Source organism: Chionomys nivalis, chromosome 3 (assembly GCF_950005125.1).
Source record: "Chionomys nivalis chromosome 3, mChiNiv1.1, whole genome shotgun sequence".
In the NCBI taxonomy this organism is placed as follows: domain Eukaryota; kingdom Metazoa; phylum Chordata; class Mammalia; order Rodentia; family Cricetidae; genus Chionomys; species Chionomys nivalis.
This window is the reverse complement of record NC_080088.1, coordinates 112238454-112255981: the sequence shown is the minus strand read 5'-3', so window position 1 is coordinate 112255981 and position 17528 is coordinate 112238454. Positions and strand designations below refer to the sequence as shown.

At 51.4% G+C, this 17528-nt stretch overlaps 1 protein-coding gene across 10 annotated transcripts in view; it reads right to left on the bottom strand.

Annotated features, from left to right (window-relative positions):
• The window catches only part of Cux2 (cut like homeobox 2), a 177340-nt gene that overhangs the window by 58871 nt on the left and 100941 nt on the right, over positions 1–17528 (bottom strand). For 9 of the 10 annotated variants that reach the window (XM_057764414.1, XM_057764409.1, XM_057764408.1 and 6 more), the window contains 2 exons: positions 3645–3758; positions 1–48 (listed from right to left, as the gene is read on the bottom strand). In XM_057764414.1, the coding sequence (XP_057620397.1) occupies positions 1–48; positions 3645–3758 (162 nt within the window). The remainder of the gene's footprint in view (positions 49–3644; positions 3759–17528) is intronic. The other variant, XM_057764416.1, reaches the window with a different exon arrangement.

Below are 17528 nucleotides of genomic sequence, written 5' to 3'. Positions count from 1 at the left end.
CTCGGCTTGGAAGCTCTTCAGCACGGGAGCCACCATCTCTCTGATTCCCTGAAAAAGAGATGACGGAGGGTCTGCACAGTGCACGTGATCCCCAGCCCACCCCACCATCGTTCTCTGTGGAACCTGAACTGTGGTTTTGTAAGGAACACACACACATGCACGCACGCATATGTACACACACACATACACGCACGTATACGTACACACGTGCATACACACACACACATACACACACACACACGTACGCACACTAGATTTTGTCCCTGCAGTGCTTTTTAAGGTCCTCAATGTCACAGAACTGGGTATTCTGGAGAGGGAGGCAGGATGGCTATTTCCTAAATGCACACCTATTTTATTTTTGGTGGCACTGGGGATGGAGCAAAGAATTCCACCCCTGAGCTACATACCCAGCCATTAACATTTTGAGATGGGGTCTTTCTATGTAGCTCAGGTTGGTCTGAACTCAAGATTCCCCTGCCTCAGCCTCCTGAATATTGCAATGATGGTACTCATGACATCCTTGGGCCTGGCATGGTTGGTCCTGTGGCCTAGTTTAGAAGGACGGGGGCTGAAGAGCTGGCCCTGATTCTCCACTTTCAGTGCTAGGTGGAAAAAGTCCCCCCAAGAAGTCCCTTTGTCCTTCCGGGTGTGACATGGGCTGGCTGCTTCTTCCACACAGCCATCTCCCATGAACCTGCACCCTGCATTTCACCAAAAGTCACCATTATTCCTGTCTGTCCTTCCTCACCAGAGCACGGAATGATCTCTAGGGATGTGGCTCTGGACCAGACCAATAACTTCACCAATGCTCTGAGCACACAGGAGGGCTCAGCTCTATCCACTGATGTCCCAGTTTCTCAGACCCAAGGAGTGGTGTCTGGGGCTCCCCCAGAACTCAGCGGAGGTGAGTGTCCCAAGGTGCTAACCCCTAAGCCTGTGAGTACCTCAGGGATCCACTGGGGATCCTTCCTACTGCCACAATTGGTCAAAGTCACAAGGAAAACCCCGTGGGAGCAGTAAAGAGGCGGGATGAACGACATGGAAGCAGGAGGAGGGATGGAGGTTATGGAGAAACCCATAACCATGGTGACACACCCTGCTACTTCTCCCCCTGGACAAGGTGCCTGCTCTGGTCCGAGCTAGCCCTCTACACTGACTTCTGCCTCTGGGCCTTCCCAGAGTAGCTGCTGGCTGGATGTAAGGTGGGCTTTTAGGGGACACACAGATGGTGCCTGTGGCTTTGGTTTCAGGAGCCAGGTTGCTAGGCTGAGCAATGGCAGACTTAGGAGGCTCAAGGTCACAGTCTCAAGCCTAGTGCACAGAAGCAGGAGGCCACCAAGAGGAGGTGGTTGCATGCCACAGCACTGATTAAAGGGACTGCTGCTGGAAACTGCGGTTGAGCCTCGGACAGTGGCAGCGGGGTGGATCAGAGAAAGCATGGGGAGCTAACACAAAGTTTAACTTAAGCCCGATTTTATAAAGGGAGTACCAAGGCCCACGGGGACTGGGCTACTCAAGGTGAAATGGCAAGCAGGTGACTCAGCTGCAAGCGGAGCCCAGGTCACAAGATGCCTTGCATAGGCTCTTTTCATTCTCAAAACCCCATATTCAGATGAGTTTAGGGGTTCACGTCTGGGAGCCATGAGATGGGGAAGTAGATGGGTGCTGGGCCAAGTCCTGCCAATGAATGTGTAAGTCCAGGGGAGGACACACTCAGTAGGTGGACTGGACCCCCAGACGATGCTCTGAAATAAAGTTATCACGACTCTCCCATCAGGAGGGATGAGAGTTTCCAGAGCCATGACTATAATAGGAGTGGAAATTTATCCCTTCTAATTATGTAATTGCATAATTATGTAGCATTGAAGATTATGTAAGTCAAACTCACAGGCTGAAAACCTGGCCTGGATTTCCCTCCTCACCTGAGGGCTCCCGTGTGAAGCGGTAGCTGAGGATGAGTTCACTATGCTGGGGGAGAGAGGATGAGACAGCTGGTCTGAAGGCCAGAGGAAGAAAGAAGGTGTGTGGGGCTATGAAGGCCGACAATGGACTCAGCTACGCTTCCCAGAGATGGGAGGGCCAGATGCACTCTCGATATGGGGAGAAAACTCTGTTTATAGACCACACTATGATGTTTAAAAGAGAAGGGTGGGCTGGGGATATGGCTCAGTTTGCAGAGTGCTTGCCTAGCGTGTACAAGGCTCCGGGTTCTGCCCCACGCATCACATAAACGGGGCACAATAGCACACACCTATAAGCCAGCACTTGGGAGATAGAGGAGAGAGACAAGAAATTCAGGGACACTCTCAACTGTATGAGGAGCTGGAGGCTAGCCTGAGCTACGTGTGACCTCACTTGGGCTTGTTAAGAAGTCATGACAGCAAGAGACCCTGTCTGAGGTCTCTGCCTCTTTGCTGCACACTTCTTCACACACAGCTTCCTAGATTTACCCTAGAAACAAGTTCTAGCTGGACCTCATCCCAAAACTTGCCCTGAAGTACCACAGTTGCTTATGACATGGTGGTGGGATTTGACAGCTTCAGGTAAGGCCCAGCCCCTGTGCCCTGCCTCTCACACCCAAGGTCGTCCTCTATCACCAAGAGCCACAAGAGTCCCTGGAAGCCTCCCACCATGCTCCTGGGACATCTGCCAGCCCCCACCTGCCCTCCATGGTTCAGCACACCGCAGCAGGTAAGCCGAGACAGGAACTGACAGAAGCAGAGGCTGCTGGCTGGAGCTTAGGCCTAGCCCTGAGTCTGTGGCCTATACTCTCTGTGAGGGTCTCAGCTCTGTCAGTGACACAGGATCTAAGGGCTCCATTTTGCTGTTTATTCTTGCCACTTTTTAAATTTTATTTTATTTGTTTGTTTTCCGAAACAGGGTTTCTTTGTGTAACAGCTCTGGCTGTCCTGGAACTCCCTCTGTAGACCAGGCTACCCTTGAACTCACAGAGGTCTGCCTGCCTCTGCCTCCCGAGTGCTGGGATTAAAGGTGTGCACCATCACCATCCGGCTTAACTTATATATTTTTTTAATTTGAGAAGCAACAGGGGTCCTGATAGCAGGGGAAAAATAAAATTCTCCCATTCAGCCTCAGAAAAGAACAGACACATGTCCGGGCCGGTCTGCTCCTTAGGGGAGAGGGAGTGGGTTTTCCATTGCCTGGGCCTTCTATCTGTGGACCAAGACTGGGGTCTGGAACCTTGATGGAAGAGGAGACGGGCAGGTGCACTGATTGACAGTGAGGGGTGGGTTTCAGAGCCCTGGCTACATCTTCCAGGCCTAAGGGCAGGCAGAAGATGATCTAGACTTCAGGCCCAATTATTTTTGTCATCAAATGACCACCATCTCACCCAAGATCAGGGCTTAGACTGACGGCAACTCTAAGCTGCCTGGTGTCCTGGGGAACAGTGATGTGGGTGGAGGCACCGTGGTGTTCCAACTCCAGTCATTGCACTGGGGAGCCCTCTCCCCCCAGACTGTGAAGGCTGACGGGCAGAGGCTAGGATTTAGCTTTGTGGCTAATTAGCTTCTTTTCCTGTTAGTCACTTATGTTACAGCGTTCACGATGCAGTTTGAACAGAGGGGGAAGAGAGCAAGCTGCATTCCTTCGGAGGCAATGCTGTAGCGGCAGGCACACACTACCTTTGGCACATTTTTCCTAAATTCCCGGCGGAGTTCAATTAAACGTTTAGGAGAATGCTCGCTGCTTTCCTCCTGTGGTCCAGACAGCTCCAATGCAATGGAATTAAGCTCCTTCTGGAACGAGAGAGAGAGAGAGAGAGAGAGAGAGAGAGAGAGAGATTGATTTGTCCTCTTCTCTTTGCTTTTGAATTATTGTAAACGCAGCACCCGGGACAAGTTTTTGTAATTCACAGGACTGAGAAAAAGCTAGATATTGACTCCTGGCATGAATGAAAAAAGTTAAAAACAACAACAACAACAACAACAACAAAAACAAAAAAGAGGCATAAAACAACAACCACAAAAAGACCCCCAGGACAATGTGGGCTATTTGGTTTTTTTTGTCCTCCTAAGAAGCTGGGTCAAAGTTAAACTGAGGTTGTATCTCCTCCCAATCTCTCCCCACCCCAGCCCCAACTCTTAAATTTCCAAGGAGTGATGGCATAAGCCTGTCAGTAACTGAAGAAAACATCTCCAAAGCGTGTCAAAATAGCGGCGCGCGGCATATTGTATGGGCGCTTCTCGCCCCCCCCCTTCCCCGAGCGCGAGTGCTGCCGACAGCTTCCATACATCAGCGGCGGGCGCCGCTCCAACTGCTGCTTTCTCCCTTAAAGGCTCATAAATTCGCCTCTTACGATATAGATGGCTTTTTAATTCCAGTAGATTTTGGAAAAATGAAGGTGCCGAAGAGAAGCACGCTGACCTTGCGTGTACCCCACGGTAAATCACGGAAGGTTCCCAGAACCCTTGCCGACTGGAAAGAACCAGGTTGCCAGGTTGCAGGGGGGGAAGGGGAGCTGGCCTGACTGCGCACATTCAGGAATAGGACCAGGGTTTGGACACAGGAGACCAGGAATGGGGGGGGGGATGAGGGGACCATGCATCACGGATGGGGCCTGTTCCTGGTATGTATGTGCTTGATGGCTTCTCTAGGAGCTCCCTTTGCAGGGGCTTTCACAGGAGGCGTTGTCAGGACTCATCTGCATAATTCAAGAAGCGCTGTTTATGTGGCCTGCAAGGCTGGCAATGACTTGAGACTTTTTCTTTTTTTTTTCTGGACGATAACTCGATGAACCCTCCTGCATACATCACCCGATTATATTTGCAGCAATCAAGCCCCATAATTTCCTAAATCCGGTGGTGCAATAAATTCCTGCAATCAGATTTATTAAAAAACGCGCACGCAGATGCGGGGAGCGCATTTCCAGGGCGCACTCTTTAATCCAACATATGTATGACGAAGTGCGGCGGCGTGCTGAAAGACCCTATTTGTCACCGCTAATACACATTCGTTTTGCACACACAATGAAACCCTTTCACTGCTAGATAACGAGATAAAAGTACTGTCAACCCACTGCAGAGCCTTTGTAAAAGCCCGCTGGTGTCTGAAACGCCTGCTCGGTGGCAATTTACCATAGTGTCACAGACCTGGCCCCCCAAACCTGTAAGGACAGCCTCTGGGCCCTGGAGCTCTTGGAGGGGGTGAATTCAAGAAGGAATATCTATTTCTATATATAAAAAAGCTAACTTTGGGAGAAAATCACGACGGAAGGGGGGGCACCAACTGTTGCTGCTTAAAACCTGGGTGAGGGCGGCGGCGCTCTCCAAGGTGCTGAAACAGATTTCCACAGCAGCATGGGGCGGAGCCGCCTGGGGGGGCGCGCGCGCGTGTATGTGTGTGTGTGTGTGTGTCTGTGTGTGTGTCTGTGTGTCTGTGTCCCAACACTTGGCAAGACCAAGAGGATGAGGCCCTCACTTGGCAGGGGAGAAAGAACTAGAACGTTAAGGTTCACTGAATGTCTTTTTTGCCCTGCCATTGGACATAGGATGGAACTTGGGATGTCCCACTGGCTTCTGGATTGTTCCGTATCTTACACTGTAAGTCTCATAAGCACTTATTTACAAATATTTATAAGTTTTTGGAGCTCAGACTGTCACTAATTCACAGTGCTCCTGCCTCAGCTGCCTGGGTGTTGGGATCACAGATGAGCCTTGGTAAATCTGCAGGCGTAGGTTCCTATACTGGGGACCCTGAACCTCTTCACACAGTCGCTATTGGTACCAGTGCTTGGAGCTGGACTCTGAGGGGCTAGAGAGAGGGCTCGGTAGACGAAGGGATTGCTGTGCAAACATGAGGACTGCAGTCCAGATCACCAGCACCTACCAGGAAGCTAGGTAGGCACGATGGCCTGCTGGTAAGGAGAATCCCTATCCAAGCCGGATTGTCCAGGAGTGTGAACTTGGAGTTCAGAGAGACTAAGCACCTGTGAACAAAGTGGGGAATGATTGAGGACATATGTATGACCACACACATGTGAGCATACACACACACACACACACACACACTTACCTAACACAGGTTACGAGAGGAAAACAGCGTGCAGGGGACATCTAGTTGCTAGTGTGTGGACATCAGGGCCCTCCCTCTATCTGTACATCCCTGGTTGCTAGTGGGTGCAGATTTGACCAGCTGGGAGTCTGTTGCCTGTACCAGCACAAAGCAGGGCCAGCCCTGGACCACTGCAAGTCCAGCTCTCCTGCTCAGTCCTAAAGGAGCAGATACAGTCGCAGACATGCGGACCATGATCCCCTCAACTCTGTCTCAGTTGGTGCTCTTCCTTCTATCTTGAGTTCTTGCATTATTTCTACAGTAAATATGCAAGCAACAACGATCATGACAACAATAAATGCAATAATCGTAACTACATTTATTGAGTGCGTGTGTGTTCCGGGCACCAAAACAGGTTCCTGCTGTTCATCACGCTATGCAATGAGCACAGTAAGGAGTCTTGAGAGGACTCAGGCAGGGGCTAGGAGGCGAGTTACAGGCAGCCCTAAAAACTGAGGTGGGGGAGGCTCCTTGGTGGGTTCTGAAGGCAAATTTTCAATGCCTTGCTTTTCAGCTGTCCTCGGCTCCCTTTCTCTATCAGCTGAGGGTGTTTGGGGGAGATTGTTTTAAATAATTCAAGATCATAAATGCACCCTGCCAGGAGTTCAATAAACACCGGCTGATATTCATCTCTTCCTTAGATACACCAGGGGTACAGAGGACACCATGCTAGGTCCAAATGTCCTAGGTTTTCACAGGTGAGTAAAAATATCTCTCTCTCTCTCTCTCTCTCTCTCTCACACACACACACACACACACATACACACACACACACACACACACACACACACACAAAGGGACAGGGTGCCAAGCAAAGACATTAAAACGGATCCTCTTATACTTTGAAAGAATAGATATTTAAAAATCAACAAACCAAGAGATGGAATCGACAACGGGCTTTTAAAATAAACACACTTAGAAAAGCCCATGGAATTACATTTATTTCAAGGGAACAGAAGAACTAGTCTCAGAAACATAAGCCAGCCTCATTCTCAAGTCCGGCTTCAAAGACATCCCTATGCCGGCCGCGCCAGCCACGCTTCAGCGAGACTATCCTGTCCAGCCCCAGCCATGATCTACACAGTCCCAGACTTTGGGCCAGGCCCAGGCAGAGAGGAGACACATGCGATTAACCTAACTAGCCATCAGCAGCAGACAGACAGCCCGGAGCCCTGCGCAGACCATTCAAGTAATGATCCTCATAAACAGCCCATTTGCAACTAAAAAGAGATAATTTTAATGAGCTGGGAGCAGATGATAGATGCAGCTGAGGCCCGAGCCAGCAAGCAGGGAGAGGGGAAGCTGAGGTGGAGCTGCACCAGGGGCTCTGCCGCTGGTCCACACTTCCCCATGCTCACCCACTGCCTGGCGTGTGCCCCAGCTCTGGGATGGTCCTCCAGGGCCTCAGGTCAGAACATGCCCCTTGGCATAACTTTGACCACAATGCTCCTCCACTTGAATTATCTTTGTTTTATATATAAAGAGTCCAGGTTGACCTCAAACACACTACGCTCACTATGCAGCCCAGGGTGGCTTTGAACTATTTAACCTCCTTGTGCCGTGTTCCTCGGTGCTTGGATTACAGATGTTCAGCCCCACAGCTGGTCTGATTTCTATTTATCGTCAAATGAACACCTGGGGTTACCTCTGGTTTCAGATTTCTTTGAGACAGGACGCTACTGTGTAGGCTAGGTTGGTCTCAAACTTTGGATCCTCCTGCCTCCGTCTCTTTCCCAAGTGCTGAGATTGCATGGACATGCCACTATGTCTGATTTAGTTCCTTTGCATCAAAGCACACATTAACTTTTGAGTTTGACACTACACTCAACGGATCTTTTTTTACACCACATATCTTCTGTCCAGCTTAAGACAGGACGTTTGTGTTTCTAGTACCCCTCAACCCTCACCCCAGCCTCAAGAGCTGCTCAAAGTGACCGTTATTCTAAGCCTGGCATCACAGCTTGCCTGTCCCTGGTCTTTAAATAATGACACTCCTCTTAGTTCACTAACTGATGCTGTAGAGATGGCTTGGTGGATACAGTGCTTGCTACAACACACACACACACACACACACACACACACACACACACGAGGACCTGAGCCCAGATCTCCAGAAGCTGGTAAAGAGCTAGGCATTAAGGATATGTACTTCTGTAACCCACTTACCAGCTGGGAGCAGGGGGCAGAGACAGGTGGATCCTGGGAGTTCATGGCCAACTTGTCTAGCCAAATCAAAGAACTCCAGGTTCAGTGAGAGACCATGTCTCAAACCACATGACATAAAACCAATGGGGCCATACAATAAAATTAGCCAGTGTCACTGTCTTCCAAGGAAAGGTTAGGGAGTTCGGGAGGGGACCTCAGATAACTGACTGGGCCTACATATCAGTACTTGTAAAATGCCTGGTGCAAAGGAGGCATTCAGTTATCTGCAGCCGACCTGTGCGCAGAGTAAACAAGGACATGCTTCACAACAGCAGCTCTCGGTTAATCTCTGGGACAGAAGAATGTCCACTCTGCGTGACAGATCCATGGAGCCAGGGGAAGGTGGACCTAGGAACCGCAGGGAAGGAGCAATCCTGGGGGTGGCTCAGAGAGGGGCGTGTTGCTTGCAGAGGAGCCTTGGATGACCCAGGATGGAGGGCACATGATGGCCTGCCACCAGCAAGGAGACAGAAAGACAGATGGCCTCGCAGCCCACTGAGATGGATAGCTGCGCCGGGCGGAGACAGACTGGCTCATCCATCACTTCCTGCGCTGTATGTAAATTTCCAGCACCAAGATGTATTGGGCCAATTATCTGGGGCCGGGGCGAGGGGTGGAGCCTGCGAGAAGCTCTCTGAGCCAGGCTGTCCTCACTGGATTCCAGCAGTGCAGGTGACTGTTCAGAATGAGGCCAAACCCCAAAGCCTGGGTGTAAACAGAGGATCGCCCGCTGTCCTCACAGTGACTGACCCACTGTAAGTGCTGTAAGGCAGACAGTCATCCCTAACCGGCACAGGTCACCTGGTCCTCAGTGTTGAGAGGGCAGTGGATTTCCAGGAACGTGTTGAGGGCATGAATGAACTGTCTTGCAACACAGATGATATATGGGATCTGCAAGGACACAAACTGTCTGTCCATCTCTCTGTCAACCCGTACATCCATCACCTGTAATCTAGTCACCATCTATTACCCACCTACTTAACCATCCATCTTTCCACCTATCCAATATCTATCCATAATACGTCTATCGTCTACCTACCCATTCTTCTGTCCATCTATTCATCACCTATTCCCCGTCTATCATCTGCTTACCTAGCTGTCTATCCACCTTCCTAGACAACATCCAGCTACCCACCCATCCGTCCATCCATCCATCCGTCCATCCTTCACATATCCATCTTTCCACCCATCCATCCGTCACCCACCCAGCATCCATCCATGCATCCCCATCACGTATCCATCTGTCTTTCCACCCATCCACCATTTACCCATCCAGTCAGCTGTTCTCCATCCTCCATCCCCCACTCACTCATTCACTTGACAACTATTTTTGGTTTCTACAACAGTGTCAAGGACAGGTCCTGACCACATGGCACGCCTGGTCATACAGGGCATGAAGACAACGAGAGCATCTTAAGTCGTGCACCAGCACCCATGACTCTGGCTTCCAGAGGTCCAAAGAAGGCTTGCAGTCTTAGGAAGCCCCAAGCTGACAGTTGGGGATGGGGGTGGGGTAGACAGGAAATCACGTGTTGCTAGCTGGCTGGTGGACAGAAGTCATGTGTTGTTGGTTGGTTTCTACTCTTTTGACTTTTTGGAGGTGCCATGCCAGGCCTTTGCTAGGCTTGTTTCTAGTCAGCTTTCTTATCTTAAATGAGTTTTCACCTTTCTCTTATTTCTCTCTTACTCCCACTCTCACTCCACATCCTGTCGTGTAGCTGGGGTGACTGGCCCCTGAAGTCCTTCTCCTTCCTCTCTCGTTCCTTCTTTCTCTCAGATTTCTCCTCATGTTTCTCCTCTCTGCCTGCCAGCCCCACCCATTTCTCTCCTGCCTCGCTACTGGCCGTCCAGCTCTTTATTAAAAGACCATCAGGTGTTTTAGACAGGCTCAGTAACACAGCTTCACAGAGTTAAACAAATGCAACAGAAACAAAAGTCACACACCTTAAAATAATATTCTACAGCAGCCACGGCTTGCTAGCAGGCTGGTGGACAGCCCTATGCCTCTCAGCAGCTGGGATTAAAACCGTGAGGAGTCAGCCTCGTCTCCCTTTGGGGTGTCAGGAGCGCTGCAACCTGGGAACTGCTGGGTGCTCTGGAATCTTAGGGTACCTGGGGTCCATGTTGGTATTTGGGTGGAGGCCACTGCCAGACCAGAGATTCTGGAGGCAGGTGAGGTCACCTGCCATGTCCTTGGTGCCAATGTGTCAAATGGGCAAGTTTGTCAGCTTGATGAAATAATTTCTATCCAGTTTTTCTGGTCTGCTCCTTAAAGTGTCCCCATTTGGCTCCCACTGCCCTCCACCCCATCCATTCCCTGCCTGGCAGCCACGAGGCCATCACCCCCCACCACACACACACACACACACACACACACTCACTCTCTCTCTCTCTCTCTCTCTCTCTCTCTCTCTCTCTCTGTCCCTTTTTCCTGTTCTAAACCCTGCCCTAGCTCACTGCTCTGGTCACATTGGTCTTGCCTGGCTCCTGAGGAGGTCAAGCACAATTCTGCCGTAGGTGTTTGCAGTGCTGGTCATTGGCCTGCAATGCTGTGCTCTCAGAAGGCCTAGGGGTTTCCCAACACCGTGGTGTCTCAGCTATTACAAAAACCTACCCCACCTCCTCCTTAGAAGAGCAGAGGGGACTCCCTCGCCTGAACCCTCTGCTTTTTCTCTGCACACCCTTTGCCATCCACACATTTAGGTGGTTTTTTCCTCTGGCCACTTACAACCTTATGCTACACCCAGAATTCTCCAGCATCTACCACAGTGACAAGACCATCTGCTCAGATCACTACCGCACACCGAATGCCCAGTGCACGTGAGGCACCCGCTACTCGCGGGGTGAGTGAATGTTTGAGTAAAGGAACAAATGAAAGAGAGACCCACGGGACTTGACTGCCCACCCCCCAGCAGTTGCTTCCCTCAGCACCGCAGACACTTCCCAGGCGTCTTTCAGGAAAGCAGCCTGATCCTGCCACTGCAGGACCCGGAGGTAGCTGTCCTGGAGGGAGGGCGCCAATCAGACCCCTAATCACCTGACACCAGCACATCCGATGGCATCCTCCTACCTTGATTACTGCTCGCTGCTCTCAAGCAGCCCTGCGGAAGTGCCCCGCCCCTGGGCATCAGGGGAACAGAGTCCCACTCTGAGGGCATCAGGGCTCCGGGCTGGTATGGGGGTGAGCTGGCTGGGCAACCCTGTCCCAGAGAAGAGCTGGGGAAGATGACAGCAGCAAACATTCACTCACTCCTTCATTGTCCCACCTCACCTCTCACCGATTCCTTTGTTCGCACATCCACTTACCCAACCATCCACTCATTCATTCATTCATTCATTCATTCATTCATTCATTCATTCACCAAGCACCTCCTATGCCCTGGACACTTGCTAGGGTGGTGGCCCTGCATCCCTCACGGGAATTGATGTTCCTCGCGAGAGGGTGCTTTCCATGCCTCACCACCTCACCTGCCAAGAGGTCTGTGTTCCTAATAAGTGTTGCTGCAGCCAGAGAAAAGGTGTCCCTCGAGATCATGCCACTGCCCTAAATCCACAGTGAGGGGCAGGCCAGACAGAGCTCCGCACTGGCCACCCTTCCACACATCACCGTCTCATCTAGGATGCCTGATTTGAGGCCGACGGCGGGAAGAAAGCCTGGGCAAGCAACAGGAGGCTCTCACGTCTGGGCAACAAAGGCAACATGACAATGCCCTGACGCCAGCAGGGAAGAAAGTTTATCAAGCACTCTCTCTGAGTTAGCCTTTCCCAAGGGCCTCTTGAGGGCCATGGGCAGGGGACGGTGGCTTTCTGGGTAGGTAGATGACTCTGGGGCAGGGGCCTGAGATGGAGGATGGAAGCCCAGGCTGCTGGGAATGTCAGGGAGGAGCTCCAGGAACTGGGTCAGGAAGTCAGGGAAAAATCAAAGGCAGCTGGCCATGCGCTAGGAAGGGGCCCTGTTCTATGAGACAGACCTGCTCTGAGAGGCAGGGTGGGTGGGGACCATGTCTCCACCCAGCCTGGCTAGTTCGGGTAGATGGCGGATTTATGATTCAGTGCAGTTTCAGGCAGAGGCTTAGGAGTGTGAATGGAGTTGAATCCTGTCTCCAGCTCCTCCAGCTGCCTAAGCCTCAGTTTCCCGGTCTGTGAAGTGGGGAGAATTCTGGGTAGATATCACTTTAACTGGAGAGAGGGAGTCTGGGTGTTAGGTTCCAGAGGCTGGCCTATAGAACAGGGCAGGACTGTGAGATGGCAGACCTGGGTTCAGATCCCACCTGCCTTAAGGCCAGTTGCTCTCAGTCTCTGCATGAGGGTACTAGTAAACAGAGGAACCCAGACACTCTTAACTACTCCCAAGATGCCAGAAACCACCCTCCCGCCTTTGTCCAAGCTGCTACCCGCCAGCGAAGGCCATTTCCAGGCCGCTGCCTCCTCTCTTGGCGCCCACCCTTGTGTGGCAGACGGAGCTAGCTGCTCAGACCTCGACTGGTTCTCTTCTCTCTCCACTTGCCACAGTCTCAGGCTAAGTCAGTCCTCTCCAGGGCTCACTGGGGACTGGTCATTGCTCATGGCTCTGACCTTATGGAGAGCTTAAAGAACCCCGGAGTTTTAACGTGAAAAGAAAGAGAAGAGGGAGAGAAGGTCTGGATGAAGGGATGAAACCAGGGGGACTCCAAACAGGCCTGAGCGGGCACGCTGGTCTACCCTGGTGGTTTCGACCTGGGAGTTTGCTCAGCTGTGAAGTCAGCACCTCTTAGCCAGATCTGGGGAACAAGAAAATGGCAGGACAAGATGGAAGCTGCTGCGTCCTCAAGCACAGGCTATAACTGCTAGGGCTTAAAAAACAGCAGGTACCCCAAGCGTGAGTCTCTGAGCACAGCCCCTCTCTGCTGTCTCTTCCTTCTGACTCTCGTTCCTCATCCTTCCTTCAGTGAGCCACGGGAAGCAGAGGTGCCTGGCGAGGTGGGTCTTGGAAACCTGAGCCCCAGGCTAGAGAGACAGCTCAGTGGTTAAGAGCACTTGCTCCTCTTGCAAAGGACCAGAGTTCGGTTCCCAGCACCAAGACGGTCATTCACAACAGCCTGTAAGTCCAGCTCCATGGAATCCAACACACTCTTCCAACCTCTGTGGGCCATCCTCATATGCAGACAAACACACAGATGTTGGATGGCATGGTCTCTCTGCAGACTGAGATGTTGTTCTGCAACCACGGGGTGAACCTTGGTAACATGGTGCTCAGGGACAGAACGAGGGCTGGAGCCCCTCCCTGTTCCATGGATGGGAAAGGCAGGAAAAAGCCTGCGATTGGGCTGGGCTGGGCTGGATAGAAAAGGCCTTTTGGGTGATGGTAATGTTCCAGACACATACCATAAAAGCCTTGCAACTCCATAAACACCCATTTGTATTTTAATAAAGCAAGCTTGCCTGAAGTTCAGAGAGTAAAACAGTCGCCCTGGTCAGCCTTACCAGGCAGTGGTGACACACACCTTTAATCCCAGTAGCCACACTAGTGTACCACAGAAACCGGGTGGTAGTGGTGCACACCTTTAATCCCAGCACTAGAGAGGACTATGAGACAGGAGGAGACAGTTCTCACACACAGTCTCATTCTGAGATTCCTGGAGTCAGGATCACCATTTCAGACTGAGGTAGAGGTAAGAACCAGTGATTGGATGTTTTGTTTTTCTGACCTTCAGGTCGAACCCCAATAACTGTCTCTGGGTTTTTATTAATCGTGCTACAAAGATACATCAGGCTGCCTGCACATAGTAGGTCAGTTTCACCTAAGTTACACCTCATAAAGCTGTTCAAAACAGCCCACAAGAAGCCAGAAGGGAGGCCAGCTTCCTTTAGCGATCAACTCAGGTTCTTAAAAGTTTGTACAAGATTTCTTCCCACATCTCTCCTTGTCCGGGCCCAGGCTGTGCTATTGTGATGATCACAGACATCACAGTCACACTCTTAGGTCTCTGTCACTAGCATTCTTGTGTCACAGAGGTGACAGTGAGGACTCCAAGGAGGTGCTTCTGGGCTCAGGGTTGCAGAGTGTGGGAATGGGGTCTGGGTGGCACTCCTGCCTCAGCTTTGGGTGCTGAGTGCATTCGATGATGCTAGAGGCAGCTCTGAGAAGGAACCCCATCCCTGTCCTTCACCTCTTGGCTCTTCTGGAGGTGTGTGGGGACCTGCACGGTCATTTCCAGGTGGTTCCCAGTCTAAAGCGGTGTTTTGTGCCCCCACCCCACCCTACCCTGTCCCATCAGGTGGAAACTTAGGATGCAGATTCTGTCAGCCGACATGCCAGGCATCTTTCTAAAAATAACCCAAATAGGCAAAGCCGTTTTTGAGCAAGGGGAGGGGGGAGGCAAAGATTTTAAAGGCAGGTTTAGGTGGTGTGTGTATGTGTGCATGTGGTGTGTGTGCTGTACGCATGCACGCATGTGTGAGTGTGTATGTGAGTGTGTTGTGTGTATATGTATATGTGTGTGAGTGTGTGTGGTACACACAGGGCAGAGGGCAGAGGCCAGCTGTAGATAACCTCCCTTAGGAATCTATACACCCTGTTTTAAGACAGGGTCTCACCCTGAACCGGGAGCTCACCGGCAGGCTAAGCACTCAGAGAGCACCAGCCCATCCCTAACCCCGCCCCCCTCCCTGCCACCCCGGCACTGATGACAAGTGTGCCCGTGGTGCGGTGCACCACCACACCTGGCTCTTGACTTGATTCTTGGGGCTTGTTCAGAAAGAATTTTAAGGGACCAGCCAACTTTTCAGTCTGACCTTCTCTTCCTTTCTTCCTGTTTAAAGAAATGGGTTTATTTATGTATCTTTTAGGGTTTGAGCACTCTGTCTGCATGTACACCTGTACACCAGGGCATCAGACACCATTACAGATGGTTGTGAGCCACCACGTAGGTGCTGGGAATTGAGCCCAGGACCTCTAGAAGAACAACCAGTGCTCTTAACTGCTGAACCATCTCTCCAGTCTTCTTTCTCAAAATTATTTTTTTTAACAGCTTCAAACTAAATATATAAAAAGGCCTCATGTGGAGGAAGCAAGGCCGGAATCCGTGGCTGCCGAGGTCCCAGGACTCCTTGGGGTGCCTGTGGAGGGCACTGTGTAGTGTCTGGAGTATCAGAACGGAGAGGCAGGAGAGGGATCCAAGGGGACAGAACTGGCTTTTCATGACTGCTGGGTGGTTGAGGAGCTGGCTGGGGTGAGGCCCAAGAGGATACAACCAAGCCTGGGTTCTCCCTCCATCTTTAGACCAAGGCCCTGTATATACCAAGTGTCTTCACCTGGGAAGACTTCACGCAGGGAGATTTGGAGCTCACACTCATCCACACACACATCTGTGCTTTTTGTTTTTTGAGGCAAGGTCTCACACAGCCCCCAGGCAGGTCTTGAACTTGCTAAGTAGCCCAGGATGTCCTTGAATTGTTCAGACTCCTCCCCCATCTCCCAAGTGCTGGGACAGCAGACTTGCATCATCACATCCAGCTCACGTGCGGCTGGGAACGGAAGCGAGGGCTGCGGGCATGCTAGAGTTCTACCAAACGTGTCTCAAGCACACTTCTACATGACGGTCACTGGGGGCATCTAGGGAGGGTCCACCTGTCCCCTGCAGACCTCCAGAGCTCAGAGAACTAGAATCCAGTTGATGATACCATCATAAAAGATAGGGGCCCTCAGTAAGGGGGGACATTGTCCTCCCACTGTGGGAGCTCAGCTCTGGCCTAGTGATATCCCACAGGCCAGGAGTGGGCAGCTACCTCCACTCCAAGTTCCAAATCCTTACTTTTTATATAAAAAACCTCCCAATTTTAATGATTGGCAACCAGTTCAGGACAAAACTCACAACCATGCAGTTGCAATTTGTACCAAACAGACTCGCTGGGGCCTTGCACCTGGCCCGACAGTTGCAGCGTGGTCTGTCAGAGTGAGGTGTCTGTGGTGTGCACAACCTACGCTACAAGAACCCCAGGAAGGGGCCCTGTCATTATCCTCTCCTTAGAGACACGTTTGGGAAGGCATACAGAGGTTCACCCAGCCAACACGCTGAGGCGGGCTGTAGGGTCTTGCTTTAGCCATGAGAAAAACACTAAAGAGGTGTCCGTGGGGTGGTGTGTCCGTGCTGTTGGAGGGGACCAGAGACCCGAAGCTCTATCCTGGAATTGTCCTGTTATTCTGAGGGACCTGCAGGGACACCACACTGCTCCCCGCAAGCCCCCCTTAGACCCTGACACTTCTGTGAAAGGCAGATGCCAGGCTGGGCAAGGCAGGGATGAGTGTGGCCATTTGCAGGAGCCCTGCCCCATCCCAGGCTGGGAGTGGTTGGGACGGAACTCACTACCATCCCCCACCCCAGCCAGCAGATGTGCAGCCAGTACAATAGGAGAAAATAGAAAGAGATTCAGAATTTGTTCTCAAAAGATATTCAAATGAGTTAATCAAGGGGCTTATATCAGTGCCTCTCCTCACCAGTCAGCAGCCGTCCCTGCTAATAGGAGCTGCTCTTAAGGCCCACACCAGTGTGTTTAGAGACGTTCTGGAAAGTTTCTAATTATTTTAAATTGTTCTGCTATACAAAACACCTTGGGGCCACTCAGTCCACGATGGCTGAGCCTGGGGTGCCTGTGCCAGCCTCGGGATGTGTGGAAGTGCCATGGGGCCCACGATTTGAGTGGGTGGCCTGGTTCAAGTGACCCCCAGACAACCTCAATCCCATTCTTCATGAGTGGATGCCAGGCAGAATTCCCTCCTGGCCACCAGGGCGCTTGCCTCAACTGCCAACCCTTAAAGATACAGGTCTCACTTCCTTGGCACACGCACACTGCACCCACTCTTCACAGGCCACGGTGCAAGCTGCCCTCAAAGCTTTCTGGGTTTCACACACTTAAAAGTGACAGAAAACCCCAAGGAGCTTTGTACATGGAGATGATAGTTTGATGGTTACCTCGCTCAAAGTCAAGACAGCAAAGCATATTTGCCCCATCACTGATGACATCACCACAGCTGGAGCAACATCTAGAAAGTTCTGCCACGTGTTCACACGGTTGAATATGGTCAGGTGTGGTGAGGAATGCCGGGAATCCCAAGCACTTGGGAGGTGGAGGCAGGAGGGTCAGAAGTTGAGTTTTAAGCCAGTCTGACCTAAGAGTAAAACTCTACCTCAAAACAGCAAAATCAGCCAGGTATGGTTGGTGCACACCTTTAATCCCAGCACTCAGGAGGCAGAGGCAGGTGGACCTCTGTG